This window comes from Orycteropus afer, unplaced genomic scaffold (genome assembly GCF_000298275.1).
Source record: "Orycteropus afer afer isolate SDZICR_OR568_19922 unplaced genomic scaffold, OryAfe1.0 scaffold00010, whole genome shotgun sequence".
Taxonomy (NCBI): domain Eukaryota; kingdom Metazoa; phylum Chordata; class Mammalia; order Tubulidentata; family Orycteropodidae; genus Orycteropus; species Orycteropus afer.
The window spans coordinates 11,377,990-11,392,319 of record NW_006921597.1 but is presented as its reverse complement, the minus strand read 5'-3'; the positions used below and the strand labels follow the sequence as shown (position 1 = coordinate 11,392,319).

At 35.7% G+C, this 14,330-nt stretch overlaps 1 protein-coding gene across 1 annotated transcript in view; it reads left to right on the top strand.

Moving 5' to 3' along the window:
* The window catches only part of SYCP1 (synaptonemal complex protein 1), a 163,969-nt gene that overhangs the window by 91,278 nt on the left and 58,361 nt on the right, over positions 1-14,330 (top strand). The window contains 4 exon segments of the mRNA XM_007948815.1: positions 6,921-7,037; positions 10,565-10,675; positions 11,827-11,919; positions 12,433-12,507. Of these exon segments, the coding sequence (XP_007947006.1) occupies positions 6,921-7,037; positions 10,565-10,675; positions 11,827-11,919; positions 12,433-12,507 (396 nt within the window).

Genomic DNA, 14,330 nt, shown 5'->3' with positions numbered 1-14,330 from the left:
AAGGACAAATATTGTGTTAGTCCAATAAGTAAAAATCAAGGAAAGATTTATCTATGGAAGGAAATTTTCTTTGTTGGTTACCAGGGGTGGGAGGGGAAGGTAGGGAACACTGTTAGATAGGTAGAGATAAGTATTGATTTGGGTGAAGAGAAGAGCAATGTACCAAATGTGAGTGATCAATATGGTGACATTGAGGAAGAGGAAGACGTAGAGACGTACATGGGAGTTACAGACAACAAAGGTGAAGCCTTTTGACCATACAGTACTTTGTTTTCAGTGAAGGCAAACATGGATATAGGGGTGGATAGATGGGTGGACAGGCTGAACTATTAGGTATGTCTGTGAAGTGGGGAGTGTACCCAAGACCATGCATAAGGTTGGCAGACAGTGGTCCTATAAGCATATTTTTATGATCTGAATTCCCAGGTGTTTAGTAGAGCTGACAAGGGACAAGGTTGTAGTCACTTCTTGGTCACAGCCAGCTACCCAGAGGGACCAAGTATTTGAACCTGTGAGTTCTGGACCATAGCCACAGGGGACATCAAGTTCAATTGGCATAACATACTACACAAAACATTTTTCTACCTTCTACTTTGGTGAGTTGTGACTGGGACTGGGATCTTAAAAGCTTGCAAGCAGCCACCTAGATGCAACGATGGGTCTTTCCTTGTCCAGAGCAAAGAAGAATGAAGAAAACCAAAGGTTCATGGAAAGAATTAGTCCTAGCGACTGGTACACCATGCAATCCTCAGCCTATATGACTATGAGACCAGAAGAACTAGATGGTGCCCGGCTACCTATGTCAACCACTCGGAGGGGCATCTATGTAGGAGACCCAGGATAGAGAGGGAGAACAATGTGGATCAAAACTCAGAATCATTTGGGGAAAAAATAAAGGGAGAGTGACCAGGTTTGCTGGTCTGATAGAGCCTGGTGGAACCACTGAGACTATGGCCCTAGCTGCTCTTCAGTTCTGGAATTGAACCCACACCTGTGCCTTCCAGTCAAGCAGAAGACAGGCATAGGAGATGAACATTTACCTGAGGTAAATACACTCCCTTGAGAGAACAAATCATGGGAGAAAGAAGGGCTGCTTATGCACAGGGAGATAGCTCAGGGTGCAGCGGTGCATGGAGGGATACACACAGGGAAGAGGTGACTGTCGGGCGGAAGTGGGAGGGGAGCTGTTGCATTGTGGTGAACTGTGGTCAACGTTATGAGACAAAGTGTATGTAAACTGCTGCATGGAAAGTGAATTTGTTCTTTAAAATTTCACCCAAATCACCAAAAAAAAAAAAAAAAAAAAAAGTTTGATGAACCTAATAGTGGATTGGAGATGGCTGAAGAAAGTGTCAGTGAATTTTAAGATGGATCAATAGAAATTATCTTGTCAGAAGAAAACAGAAAAATTTTGGGGATTAAAAAAAAGAGGGGGGAGAAATGCTGTCTCAGTGGCCTGAGGAATTACATATAGCAAGTGGTTTAAAACATGTAATTGGAGTCCCTGAGGAAAATATAACAGAGTAAGTTTTACAACTTCAGATAATTCTTCAGATAATTTTTCACAAGAAAATTATCTGAAGAATTTTTCAAAAATGCCTTACAGTTAACAAATGTATAGATTCATAAGCCTCACCAAATTCCAAGCAGGATAAATAGAAAGAAAACTGAACCTAGCTATGCAAGCATATCCTGGCCAGACTGCAAAAACCAAAGATAAAGGAAAATTCTTACAAACAACCAGAGAAAAACATCAAATCACATATAGAGGAACAATGACACAAATAGTGACTGATACTGTATCAGAACAGTGAAGGCCAGAATGACAAAGGAATGACATACGTAAAGTGCTGAAAGAAATAAATTGTCAGTCTAGAATTTGGTATGCGGCAAAAATACCTTTCTAAAATGAAGGTGAAATAAGGACATCTGCAGACGGAAGTTAGCAGATGGAAACTTGAGTCAGTTGAAGCAATGAAAAGCGTTAGAAATGGTAAAAATTAAAGGACATATACAAATGCTTAAAATCAGAATTACAACACTATTACACAGTTTATAAGATATTTATATATACATATATATACATATGTACACATATATGCACACACACACACATATATATATATATACATATACATATGTATATATAGTGCTCTGGTGGCACAGTGCCTAAGCTATTAACCAGAAGGTTGGTGCTTCAAACTCACTAGCCACTCCATGGAAGGAAGATGGACAATTTACTTCCATAAAGATTACTGCCTTGGAAACCCAGTGGGGGTTGCTGTGAGTCAGAATCAACTCAGTGGCCGTGAGTTATATATAAAAACCAAAACCAAACTCACTGCCACAGAATTGGTTCCGACTCATAGTGACCTACATTGGTTTTCCAAGGCTGTAAATCTTACAGAAGTAGATAGCCCTGTCTACCTTCTGCGGAGTGGCTGGTGGGTTTGAACTGCTGATCTTCTGGTTAGCAGTCAAGTGCCTTATCCACTACACCACCAGAGCTCCTATATGTATATATATGTGTGTGTGTATATGTATATGTGTGTGTGTGTGTGTGTGTATATACATCAAACCAAAAAACTAAACTCACTGCCGTTGAGTTGGACCCCTCCTTGAGTTTCTGAGGCATTATCACTACGGAAGTAGGTTACTCAATCTTCTTTCCAAGGAGTGTCTGGTGTGTTTGAACTACCAGCCTTCTGGTTAGCAGTCAGATGCCTTAGGCACTATGCTACCAGAGCTCCTATATATACACCAATACACCAAAAACCAAACTCAGCTGCTATTGAGTCAATTTTGACTCATAGCGACCCTTCAGGACAAGGTAGAACTCCTCATAGGGTTTCTAAGGCTGTACATCTTTACGGAAGCAGACTGCCACATCTTTCTCTCATGGAGCAGCTAGTGGGTTTGAACCAATTAGCAGCTGAGCACTTTAACCACTGCACCACCAGGACTCCATATAAATACGACTATTTGTTACAAGATTTTTATATTATAAATAAGAAAAATTTTAACTCTTAAGTGGACTATGATAAATTAGTGAAACATATCTTCCCTAGAGCAACCACTATAAAACAATGCATAGATGTATAGCTAAAACGTCAATACTAATAAAAAAACTCACTGCCATTGAGTCGATTCGACTCATAGTGAACCCTCCTTGGGTTTCCAAGGTAGTATCTCTACAGAAGTAGATTGCCCAGTCTTCCTTCTGAGGAGTGGCTGGTGGGTTCGAACCACTTTCTGGTTAGCAGTCAAATGCCTTAGGCACTGTGCCACCAGAGATCCCAAAAAAGTCAATAGGGGAATGAAAATGAAATACTAAAAAATATTTCAAAAACCCAAAGGGAGGAACAGAGGAACAGAAAAGAGACGATATGAATAGAAAACAAAGAGCTAAATGATAGATAAGAATCCAACCATATCAGTAATTACATTAAATGTCAATGGACTAAATATAAATACATTAATAAACAGGAAAAGCTTATCAGACTGGATAAAATTCAAGACCAAACTATATTCTATCTATAAGAGACACTATTAAATACAAAGGCATACCATATACCATGTGTTATGGATTGAATTATATCCGCTCCAAATATGTGTTGCAAATCCTAACCACTATGCTTGTGGTCATAATCTCACTCGGCAATGGGTTATCTATGTTACGTTAATGAGTCAGGATTAAAGAAGAATGTGTCTTGAATTACTCTCTTTTGAGATATAAAAGAGTTTAAACAAACTAAGTGTAGCACAGATGGGGAAAAAAGAGATGCCAAGCCCAGAAATAGAAGCTCAGAAGAAAAGAGGACTTCCTTCAGAGTCAAGAAAGAAGACTGAGAGCTGGCACCCCAAATTTGGTCTTCTGGCCTCCTAAATTGTGAGAAAATAAATTTCTGTTTGTAAAAGCCACCCACTTGTGGTATTCTTTCATAACAGCACTAGATAACCATGCAAACAATAAGCCTCGGAACGCTGGAGTGGCAATCTTAATTAAAAACATAAAACAGATTTAAAGACAAGAAATATTATCAGATAAAGACTGACATTCCATAATGATAAAGGTGCCAGTTTATAAATATGTTTGCCCCTAATAACAGAACTTCAAAATACATGATGTAAAAAACTTGAAAAAAACAATGAGAAACAGACAATTCTATAATCATAGTTAGAGATTTTAATACTCCTTTCTCAGCAATTGATACAACTAGTAAAAAATTGGTAAGATAATATAGAGATAAAAAAATTCAGAGTATTTAACAAAAATGATCTTATTTAGGGCCATGTATTTCAAAGGACTGAAATCATACAGATTACACTTTCTAACCACAATTCTATTAATGTAGAAATTACAACCTACATTCTTATCAAAGTGTAAAGTTAATACCTTTACTATGAACATCATTATGCTGGTATATTTGGAGAAAATGTAATAGATTAACCAAAACAATCTCAAGAAGAAATAGTAAGTTAAAACAATATTTTAAGTCTAAATTTAATTTAAATTAAAATCAGTAATTTAAAGTCTCTTGGCAAAGCAAACTTCAAACTCAGATCGTTTCTAGCATTTCAGCTTCCTTTAATGTAGCCCACATTTTGGTCCATGTTTCAGCCAACCAACCAAATTGTTAGATCCATTTCTAACCTCTTGAGCTAAACACTGAATGCAAAATCTCTGCTTAGTGGGCTCATATCAATACAATTCATACGGATCCAACTTTATGTTCTTTCCACCATTATCCCATACCCTTAATATCCATTTTCACACATAAACCTTGGATTTCTGTGTAAATTAGAAAAAAAATGTAATTCTTTTGGAGTATAGTGCACTTCCTTTTTGTATCTCACCTAAAAATGCAACATGCCTTCCAAACAAAACCAAACTCACTGCCATTGAGTCGATTCCAACTCATAGCAACTGTGTTTCCAAGGCTGTAAATCTTTATGGAAGCACACTGCCTCATCTTTCATCGGCAGAGCGTCTGGTGGATTAGAGCCACCAACCTTTCAGTTAGCAGCCAAATGCCTCTACCACTATACCACCAGAGCTCCTATGCAACATGCTTTATGACCCAGCAATTCCAATCCTAGATGTATCCTACAGAGAATCTCTACACATTTGCAAAGGAGATGTTTACAAAAACATTGACACTATTCCTGTGAATATTAATCCAAGCTGGAAACAGTTCAGTGTCTATGAACAACTGGGTACATAAACAAACAGTGGTATATCCATATAACTACTACTCAGGAGTGAAAATGAATGAACTATATTTACCTACATGAATGTGTAAAACATAATATTGAATGAAAAATGCAAGACAGAAAAGCATAGTACATGTGCTTTTTTTTTTTTATGAAAACATAAATATGGTTTAGGGATACATAATTGTACAATAAAGGTGTAAAGATGAGCAGGGAAATAATAACTGTGGTGGCACATTGCCTAAAGCATTTGACAGCTAATGAGAGGTTGGCAGTTCAAACCGTCTGCTGCTCTGAGGAAGGAAGATGAAGCAATCCACTTCCATAAAGATTTACCGCCTTGGAAATCCTGTTAGTCGGAATAGACTCCATGGTAGTGAGGTTTTTTTTTGGTATACTTGAGAGGACAGAAGGGGAAAAAAACTAATGAAGATGAGTACCTTGATGGCTTTATTAGTATTGGTAATATTCTATGGCTTAAGATTGGTGGTTGACTGATGGACAAAATACAGTCTAATTCATCATTAAATTGCATACACATGCCTCCCTTCCCAATTCTTGTGCATGCCAATTCTAATTTAACTCTATGTTAATAAGATCTGGAAATGGATGCTAGTTCAGGATCCCCCTTTTCTCATGATAATTACTATATTTAAGTCATATCTACATAAAAGTAATTTTTTATACAAAGAATGTGAAATCAATTAAAAATGTTGTTCATAGAAAATTAATCTCATTAGGAATATGCTTTTTCTGTGAATCACCTGGGTTTTCTATCTAACTAGTTAATTACAGTAATAAAACATGCTGAACTCAAACTAAAAATTTAAATATTGTTGAGAAATTCATTAAAAATTAAATATAGCTGCTTATTTTATATCATTTTTCAGTACTAAATTTGTATTTTATGAGAGAAGATAGATTTCATGAGAAATAAAACACATTTCACCATACGAAAAATGTAAGGAAAATGATGTAACTACAATTTCCATTAATAAGTAGTTTTCTAAGATTCACAAAATCCTTCCAGTTTTCATGAAATTCTGACTTTCTGGAGCCACTGAGACTGCATGTCCCCCAAAAAACACTGCTCTGAGGATATCTTTAAACCTTTTAAACAAAATGACAACATCCCCTGAAGTCATCATTAAATCAAACAGTAGTTTAGCTTAATTAGAAAAGAATGTCCACCTTGAGCATTTTGTTCTTTCAAAGAATTATCTACATGAAATCACATTGACAAAAGCAACTCAAAAGGTTACATGATAAGTTTAGGGGACAGTGAATCTGTGTTCCTGATGGTACAATAATTCTGAAAAGGATATCAGAAAGTTGGCACAACTTCAGGAATTTAACTAGTGTCACTCAACTGTACTGTAGAAATTGTTGAATTGATATGTGTATTGCTCTGTATATCTTTGCCAAAAATAAAATTTTAGAGAATCTAAAGGGTCTACTATGAGAAAGGAAAAGAAGATGATAAAATTATTTAGTGTGATCCAAGCTCTTTAAGATTTTCATAAGCAAAAACTGTGGTATTTAGGAGATAGTTTCCTTGAAATAAATTACAACTTCAAAAATAACTTAAACTAAAATGAACTTCTCTGGAAAAGAAGAATAGAAAATTCACAAAACCATGAAATGAACATGTAATATTTTTAATACATAATACCTACTAATGTTCATGTTATTTTCTTTATTTAAAGGTCAGTAAATTAGAGTTAGAACTAGAAAGTGCCAAACAAAAATTTGAAGAAATGACTGATAGCTATCAAAAAGAAATTGAGGATAAAAAGACATCAGAAGAAAATCTTTTGGGAGAGGTAGGAAAAACTAAATGTGTTGAAAGTTTGTTACACTGAAGTACTATATTTCTTTTAGCATTTTAAGAGAAAAGTAATAAAAATTCCTAGTTTTGAAATTATTAAAAAATTAATAAGTGTATAAAACAAAAAAACTCACTGTCTCAAGTTGATCCCAACCCTTATCAACCTGTAGGACAGAGTAGAACTATCCCTAGGGTTTCCAGGCTGTAAGTCATTATGGAACAGATTGCCACATCTTTCTCCCAAAGAGCTGCTGATGGGTTTGAACCACTGACCTTTCAGTTAGCAGCTGAGCTCTAAACCACTGTGTCAGCAGGGCTCCTTAATAAATGTATGTTGCAGGATATTAACATCCATTAATATTGGAACATGGAACGTACAAAGTATGAATCTAGGAAAATTGGAACTTGTCAAAAATGAATGGAATGCATAAATATCAATATCCCAGGCTTTAGCTTAGGCTGTTTTGAGTCAGACAACCATCTGATCTACTATGCCAGGAATGACAAAGAGGAATAGTGTGGCATTCATCGTCACAAAGAATGTTTTAAGATCTATCCCGGAGTACAATGCTATCAGTGATAGGATAATATCCATACACTTACAAGGAAGACCAGTTGATACTACTACTATTCAAATTTATACACCAACCACAACAAAGCCAAAGATGAGGAAATTAAAGATTTTTAGCAACTTCTACGGTCTGAAATTGACCAAGCATGCAATCAAGATGTATTGATTATCACTGGTGATTGGAATGCAAAAGTTGGAAGCAAAGAAGAATCACTGGTCATTGGAAAATATGGCCTTGGTGATAGAAAATAACGCTGGAGATTTCATGATAGAATTTTACAAGATCAATGACTTATTCCTTGCAAATACCTCTTTTCAAGAATATAAACGGCAACTATACACATTGACTTCACCAGATGGAGTACAAAGGAATCAGATCAATTACATCTGTGGAAAGAGGTGATGGGGAAGCTCAATATCTTCAGCCAAAACATGGCCAGGAACTAACTGTGGAACAGACCATCAACTGCTCATATGCAAGTTCAAGTTGAAGCTGAAGGCAGTTAAAAGAAGTCTATAAGAACCAAAATATGACCTTGATTATATCCCTCCTGAATTTAGAGACCATCTAAAGAATAGATTTGATCCACTGAACACAAAAGACCAAAAACCAGAGGAATTGTGGGATGACATCAAGAACATGATCCATGGAGAAAGCAAAAAGTCATTAAAAAGACAGGAAAGGAAGAAAAGACCAAAATGGATGTCAGAAGAGACTCTGAAACTTGCCCTTGAACAAAGAGTAGCTAAAGCAAATGGAAGAAATGACAAGATAAAAGACCTGAACAGAAGATTTCAAAGAGCAGCTTGAAAAGACAAAGTCAGTTAATATAATGAATAATATAAGCTGAAAGAACTGAAAAAAAAAGTTAAATTGAGTTGCAATATTGAAAGATCTTGTGGGCAAAATATTGATTGATGTAGAAGCATCAAAAAAAGATGGAAAGAATACACAGTCACTGTCCCAAAAAGAATTGGTTGATATTCATCCATTTCAGGAGGTGGCATATGATCAAGAACCATTGGTGTTGAGGAAGGAAGTCAAAGCTGCACTGAAGGAATTGGTGAAAAACAAGGCTCCAGGACTTGGCAGAATATCCACTGAGATGTTTCAACAAATGGATGCCACACTGGAGGCACTCACTTGTCTATGCCAAGAGATTTGGAAGACAGCTATCTGGCCAATTGACTGGAAGAGATCCCTATTTGTACCCAATCCAAAGAGAGATGATTCCACAGAATGTAGAAATTATTGAGCAGTGTCATTAATACCACATACAAGTGAAATCTTTTTGAAGATAATTCAAAAGTGGTTGTAGCTATATATTGACAGAGAACTTCCAGAAATGCAAGCTGGATTCAGAAGGGGACATGGAGCAAGGGATATCATTGCTGATGTCAGATGGGTCTTGACTGAAAGCAAAGAATACCAGAAAGATGTTTACTTGTGTTTTATTGACTATGCCAAAACATTTGATTGTGTGAATCATAACAAATTATGGATAACATTGAGAAGAATGGAAATTCTAGAAACTTAATTGTGCTCATGAGGAACCTGTACATAGATCAGGAGGCTCTTGTTCAAACAGAACAAGAGAATACTGCATAGTTTAAAATCATGAAGGAAGTGCGTCAGGGTTGTATCCTTTCACCATACTTACTCAATCTGTATGCTGAGCAAATAATCCGAGAAGCTGGACTATATGAAGAAGAATACGGCATCAGTGTTGGAGGAAGAGTCATTAACAACCTGCGAAGTGCAGATGACACCGCTTTGCTTGCTGAAAGTGAGGATGACTTCAAGCACTTACTGGTGAAGATTAAAGACTTCAGTCTGCAGTATGGATTACATCTCAACACAAATAAAATGAAAATTCCCACAACTAAACTAATAAGCAGGACACATTAAATGGAGAAAAGATTAAAGTCGCCAAAGATTTCATATAACTTGATTCCACAATCAATACCAATGGAAGCATCAGTCAAGATATCAGAAAACATATTGCACTGGGCAAATCTGCTGCAAAAGACCTCTGTAAAGTGCTGAAGGGCATAGATGTCTCTTTGAAGGCTAAGGTGCACCTAACCCAAGCCAGACAATGAATAAGGAAGACCAAAGAAGAGTTGATGCATTTGAGTTGTGCTGTTAGTGAAGACTACTGAAGGTTCCATGGACTGCCAAAAGGACTAACAAATCTGTCTGGAAGAAGTGCAGCCGGAGTGCTCCTTGGAAGTGAGAATGGGCCGACTTCATCTCACCTACTTCAGTCATGTTGTCAGAAAGGACCATTCCTTAGAGAAGGATATCATGCTTGGTAAAGTGGAGGGTCAGTGAAAAAGAGGAAGGCCCTCAATGAGATGGATTGACACAGTGGCTGCAATGATTGTGAGGCTGGCACAGGACTGGGCAGTGTTTTGTTCTGTTGTACATAGGATCACCATGAGTCGGAGCTGAGTCAATGGCACCTAACAACAACAAGGACAATATCAGGGAGCTCTGGTGGTGCAGTGGGTAAGCATTTGGCTGCTAACCAGAGGTTTATGGTTCAAACCCACCAGCTGCTCTACAGGAGGAAGATGAGGCAATCTACTTCCATAAAGTTTTACAGCCTTGGAAATCCAATGGGGGTTGCTATGAGTCAGAATCAGCTTGATGGCAATGGGTTTGGTTTGGTTTTAGGGACAATTACTGGTTTATATACAAGCTAAAAAGATCCTATTATTTGAGCATATAATTATTTGAAAAGTTCAAATGATCATCACAGTGTTATATTGTCATCTTACTTGATAGGACACCTTAAAATAAACCCAAAACAGTAATGTGTTTTCAAATTGGCTTTCCCAATTTCCTGGTGTCTGATTTCTGCATTTTATATAGGTAGTGTGCATGTTCCTTAAGTTAAATTTGTTGTTCTGTGCATTAATTTAATGAAAGATTTGTTATCTGGTAGGTTGAGAAAGCAAAAATAATAGCCGATGAAGCAGTAAAATTACAGAAAGAAATTGATATACGATGTCAACATAAAATAGCTGAAATGGTAGCACTTATGGAAAAACATAAGGTAATTTTTTTCTTTTTATATAATATTTCTGCTTAAAATTGGTGAAATCAAGATTACATTCCTGTTTGCAAGAGAGTATTATGATCTTTATGTAACAGTCACTAATTATAGCTAGCATACCCTTGATACGCCATTTCTCCAAGTTCTGTCCTTAACCATGCAAAGCTGAGCTTGGGTGTCACTTCCTTGGGGAACTCTTCCTTTATCATCTCTGATGGATGGAAGTAATCACTCTTTTTTTGGATTTTCCTAATACTCTCACAGTACTTTCCACCTTATATTTATTTTAACACATATCCAGATGTGTTATTTCATGAATATTTACATCCCCTACATGTGTCTAACACATACTAGACTCAACCAGTTTTTATCAAAGAAAGAAATAAAAGAAAGGCTTCATAAGTTTGTTGTGTTTGTGTGTCCTCTGTTTTCTTAAGATTTAAATAGTCATTCTGTTAAGGAATTAAGACTTACGTTTCTTTAAGATTTGGAGAGAAGTGGGTTGTACTGACATCCTCATCTTTATGAACTGTTGTTTGAATATAGCATTATCATGAGGTAATCAGTGAGGCTTTTTAAAAAATATTTTAAGTAACATTGAGAACTCATAGATTTAGACATATTTGGTATATTTCAATCTAGTGCAATTGTTATCCTTGTTGATACTAAAGTTGTTCCATCTTTGGCCAGTGCAGCCTTTTGAGGCTGGCTTGTAAGTCTCTTTGACTTGACTCTAGTGGTCTCTGATAGTGACTGTTATGACAAGATAGTCTAGGTTCATCATGTATTTCCTGCCCCTTATTTGGAATTGACCATTCTTCTAAGAAGTCTTGGTCCTTATAGCCTATTTAAAAAATTACTAAATTCAGTGTTTTCAACTAAGAAGAATTATTTCTTGCTCTTGTGTAATTTCCAAGATTGTTGTCCATGTTTCATTGTTTAGATTGTTTTAATGAAAAAAATATAATAAAAAAATCTAAAAATGATTTACAAATTTTAAATAATGTAAAAATAATAAAAATATGCTTAATTATATATTAATGACTTCATACATCTCACTTTATCCAAATATTAAATGCATTAGGATACTAGCCCTACTAAAATATATTTTGTTTTTAATATACTCAAAATGTTTTCTCTGTTTAATATAGCACCAATATGATAAAATTGTTGAAGAAAGAGACTCAGAATTAGGACTTTATAAAAGCAAAGAACAGGAACAGTCATCAATGAAAGCATCTTTGGTGAGATACAGAACAAATAGCCATAAAAGTAAATTTTCATAATGTCACGAAGGCTAGTGGCAATGAAAAGTATTAAATAAAATCCTGTTTTTCGAGCTATATAAAATTATAGAGTCTTAGATTTGAAAGGGATTGTGTGGATCTTCTAGGTAAGTGGTTTTCTGATTTCTTTTTGAAATGGTGGGAAAAAACCCTTTTTAGTTATATTAGGTTGGAACTCTGAGTGACATTGGAAGAAGAGGTGTGGGATAAACTGGGAGCAGCTGAGGAAGAGAAGCTATACATAGTGCTAAATCTTTCTTTAGAGAAAAGTATAAACAATTAGTTTTAATGAAGGCTTTAGTTACAGTCAATTAGCAACTTTTATATCAGTAGACTTTTAAAAATATATAAATTTCATAAGTGAATTTATTTCTCTATAAAAATGAATTTAATTGGAGCATTAGTTTGCATTTTCATTGTCTTGAGAAATAGATAGGAACATTTATGAACCTTGTATTTCTTTTTCTTTAGGAGATGGAACTGTCCAACCTTAAAAATGAACTTTCATCCATTAAGAGACAACTTGAAATAGAAAGAGAAGAAAAAGTAGGTTTTGGGGCATTGTAGATGAAGTAACTAATTGTAAGGTTTAAGTATGACTTTGGATTTTTAGAAATATGTCATATTAGAAAATAAAAAGATAGCTTCAGATAAATAAAGGAGCTCTGGTGGTGTAATGGTTAAGGCATTTGGCTGCAAACTAAAAGACTGGTGGCTTGAACCCACCAGCCACTCCATGAAAGAAAAATGAGGTAGTCTGCTTCTATAAAGATTTATAGCCTTGGAAACCCAATGGGGTTGCTATGAGGAGGAATTGATTTGATGGAATGAATTTGTTTTTTTGGTTTTGGGTAAATAAGTGGTTATGACTACACAATATAGGAATGTAAATATTGTCACTAAATTGTACGTATAAAAATAGTTGGAACAACTAATATTTTTTATATATATTTCACTACACACAAAAAAGCCCTCTTATACTTAAAAGTGCTTCTTTATTTATATGCATTTAGCTTTTAAACCAAGACATATACTAAGTACTTCTGGGAAAAAAAAAAAGCTAATGGGAAAAAGAGCAGAGATACCACTTTCAAGACTTAGTGCACCTGATCCAAGCCATAGTATTTTCAGTTGCCTCATATGCATTTGAAAGCTGACACTGGATAAGGAAGACTGAAGAAGAATTGATGCATTTGAATTATGATTTTGGTGAAGAATACTGAAAATACCATGGACTGCTGGAAGAATGAACAAATTTGTCCTGGAAGAAGTACAGCCAGAATGCTTCTTAGAAGTGAGAATGGCTAGACTTCATCTCACCCACTTTCGTCATGTTGTCAGAAGGGACTGGTCCCTGGAGAAGGATATCAAGTTTGGTAAAGTAGAGGGTCAGTGAAAAAGGGGAAGACCTTCAACAAGATGGATAGTGGCTGCAACAATGGACTTGAGTATAACAAGGATTGTGAGGATGGTGCAGGACTGGGCAGTGTTTCATTCTGTTGTACATAGGGTTGCTATGACTCAGAGCTGACTCAGCAGCACCTAACAACATGGTAGTTGCATATTTAGTTTGATAAGAAACTGCCAATCTGTTTTACAAAGTGGCTGTACTATTCTATGCCCCCACTAGCCATGTATGTAGGAACTCTGATGGTGCAGTGGTAAGCTCTCAGCTGGAGCCAAATGGTTGGTGGCTCATACTCATTAGCCACTACCTGGTGGAAAGATGTAGCAGTCTTCTTCTATAAAGATTTATAGCCTTGGAAACCCTATGGGGAAATTCTACTCTGTCCTATAGGGTCATTATGAGTCAGAAATGATGAGATGGCAATAGGGAGTTGCATATGAGCAACCCAGTTTCTCTATATCTTTGCCATCCTTTAGTGTTGTTGCTATTTTTTAATTTAGTCATTTCTTTTAGTCTGATTTTGTAGTTTTAATTTGCATTTCTCTGGTGGATGTAAGATGTAACCATCTCTTCACGTGCTTATTTTAAGCATCAGCATTGCCTTTCATACGAAATTTCTGCTTATGCCTTATTTTCATGTTTTACTTTGACAGCTTTTTTAACTCTTGAATTTTTAAAAGAAATTTTTGTGATAAAAAGTATGCAACATACATTTTCCATTTTAATAACTATTTTAAGTGTATAATTCAATGCCATTAATCACAAAACCATTACTACTCTTTATTGCCAGAACTTTTTTGATGCACAATTGAATACTGAAAATTATTTATTTATTCCAGTTTATAGTCCATTGTCAGATAGGTGGTTTGCAAGTATTTCTCCTATTTTGTAGCTTGACTTCTTATCCTCTTAACAGTCTTTGCAGAACAAAAGTTTTTAATTTTGATAAGGTATAGTTTCT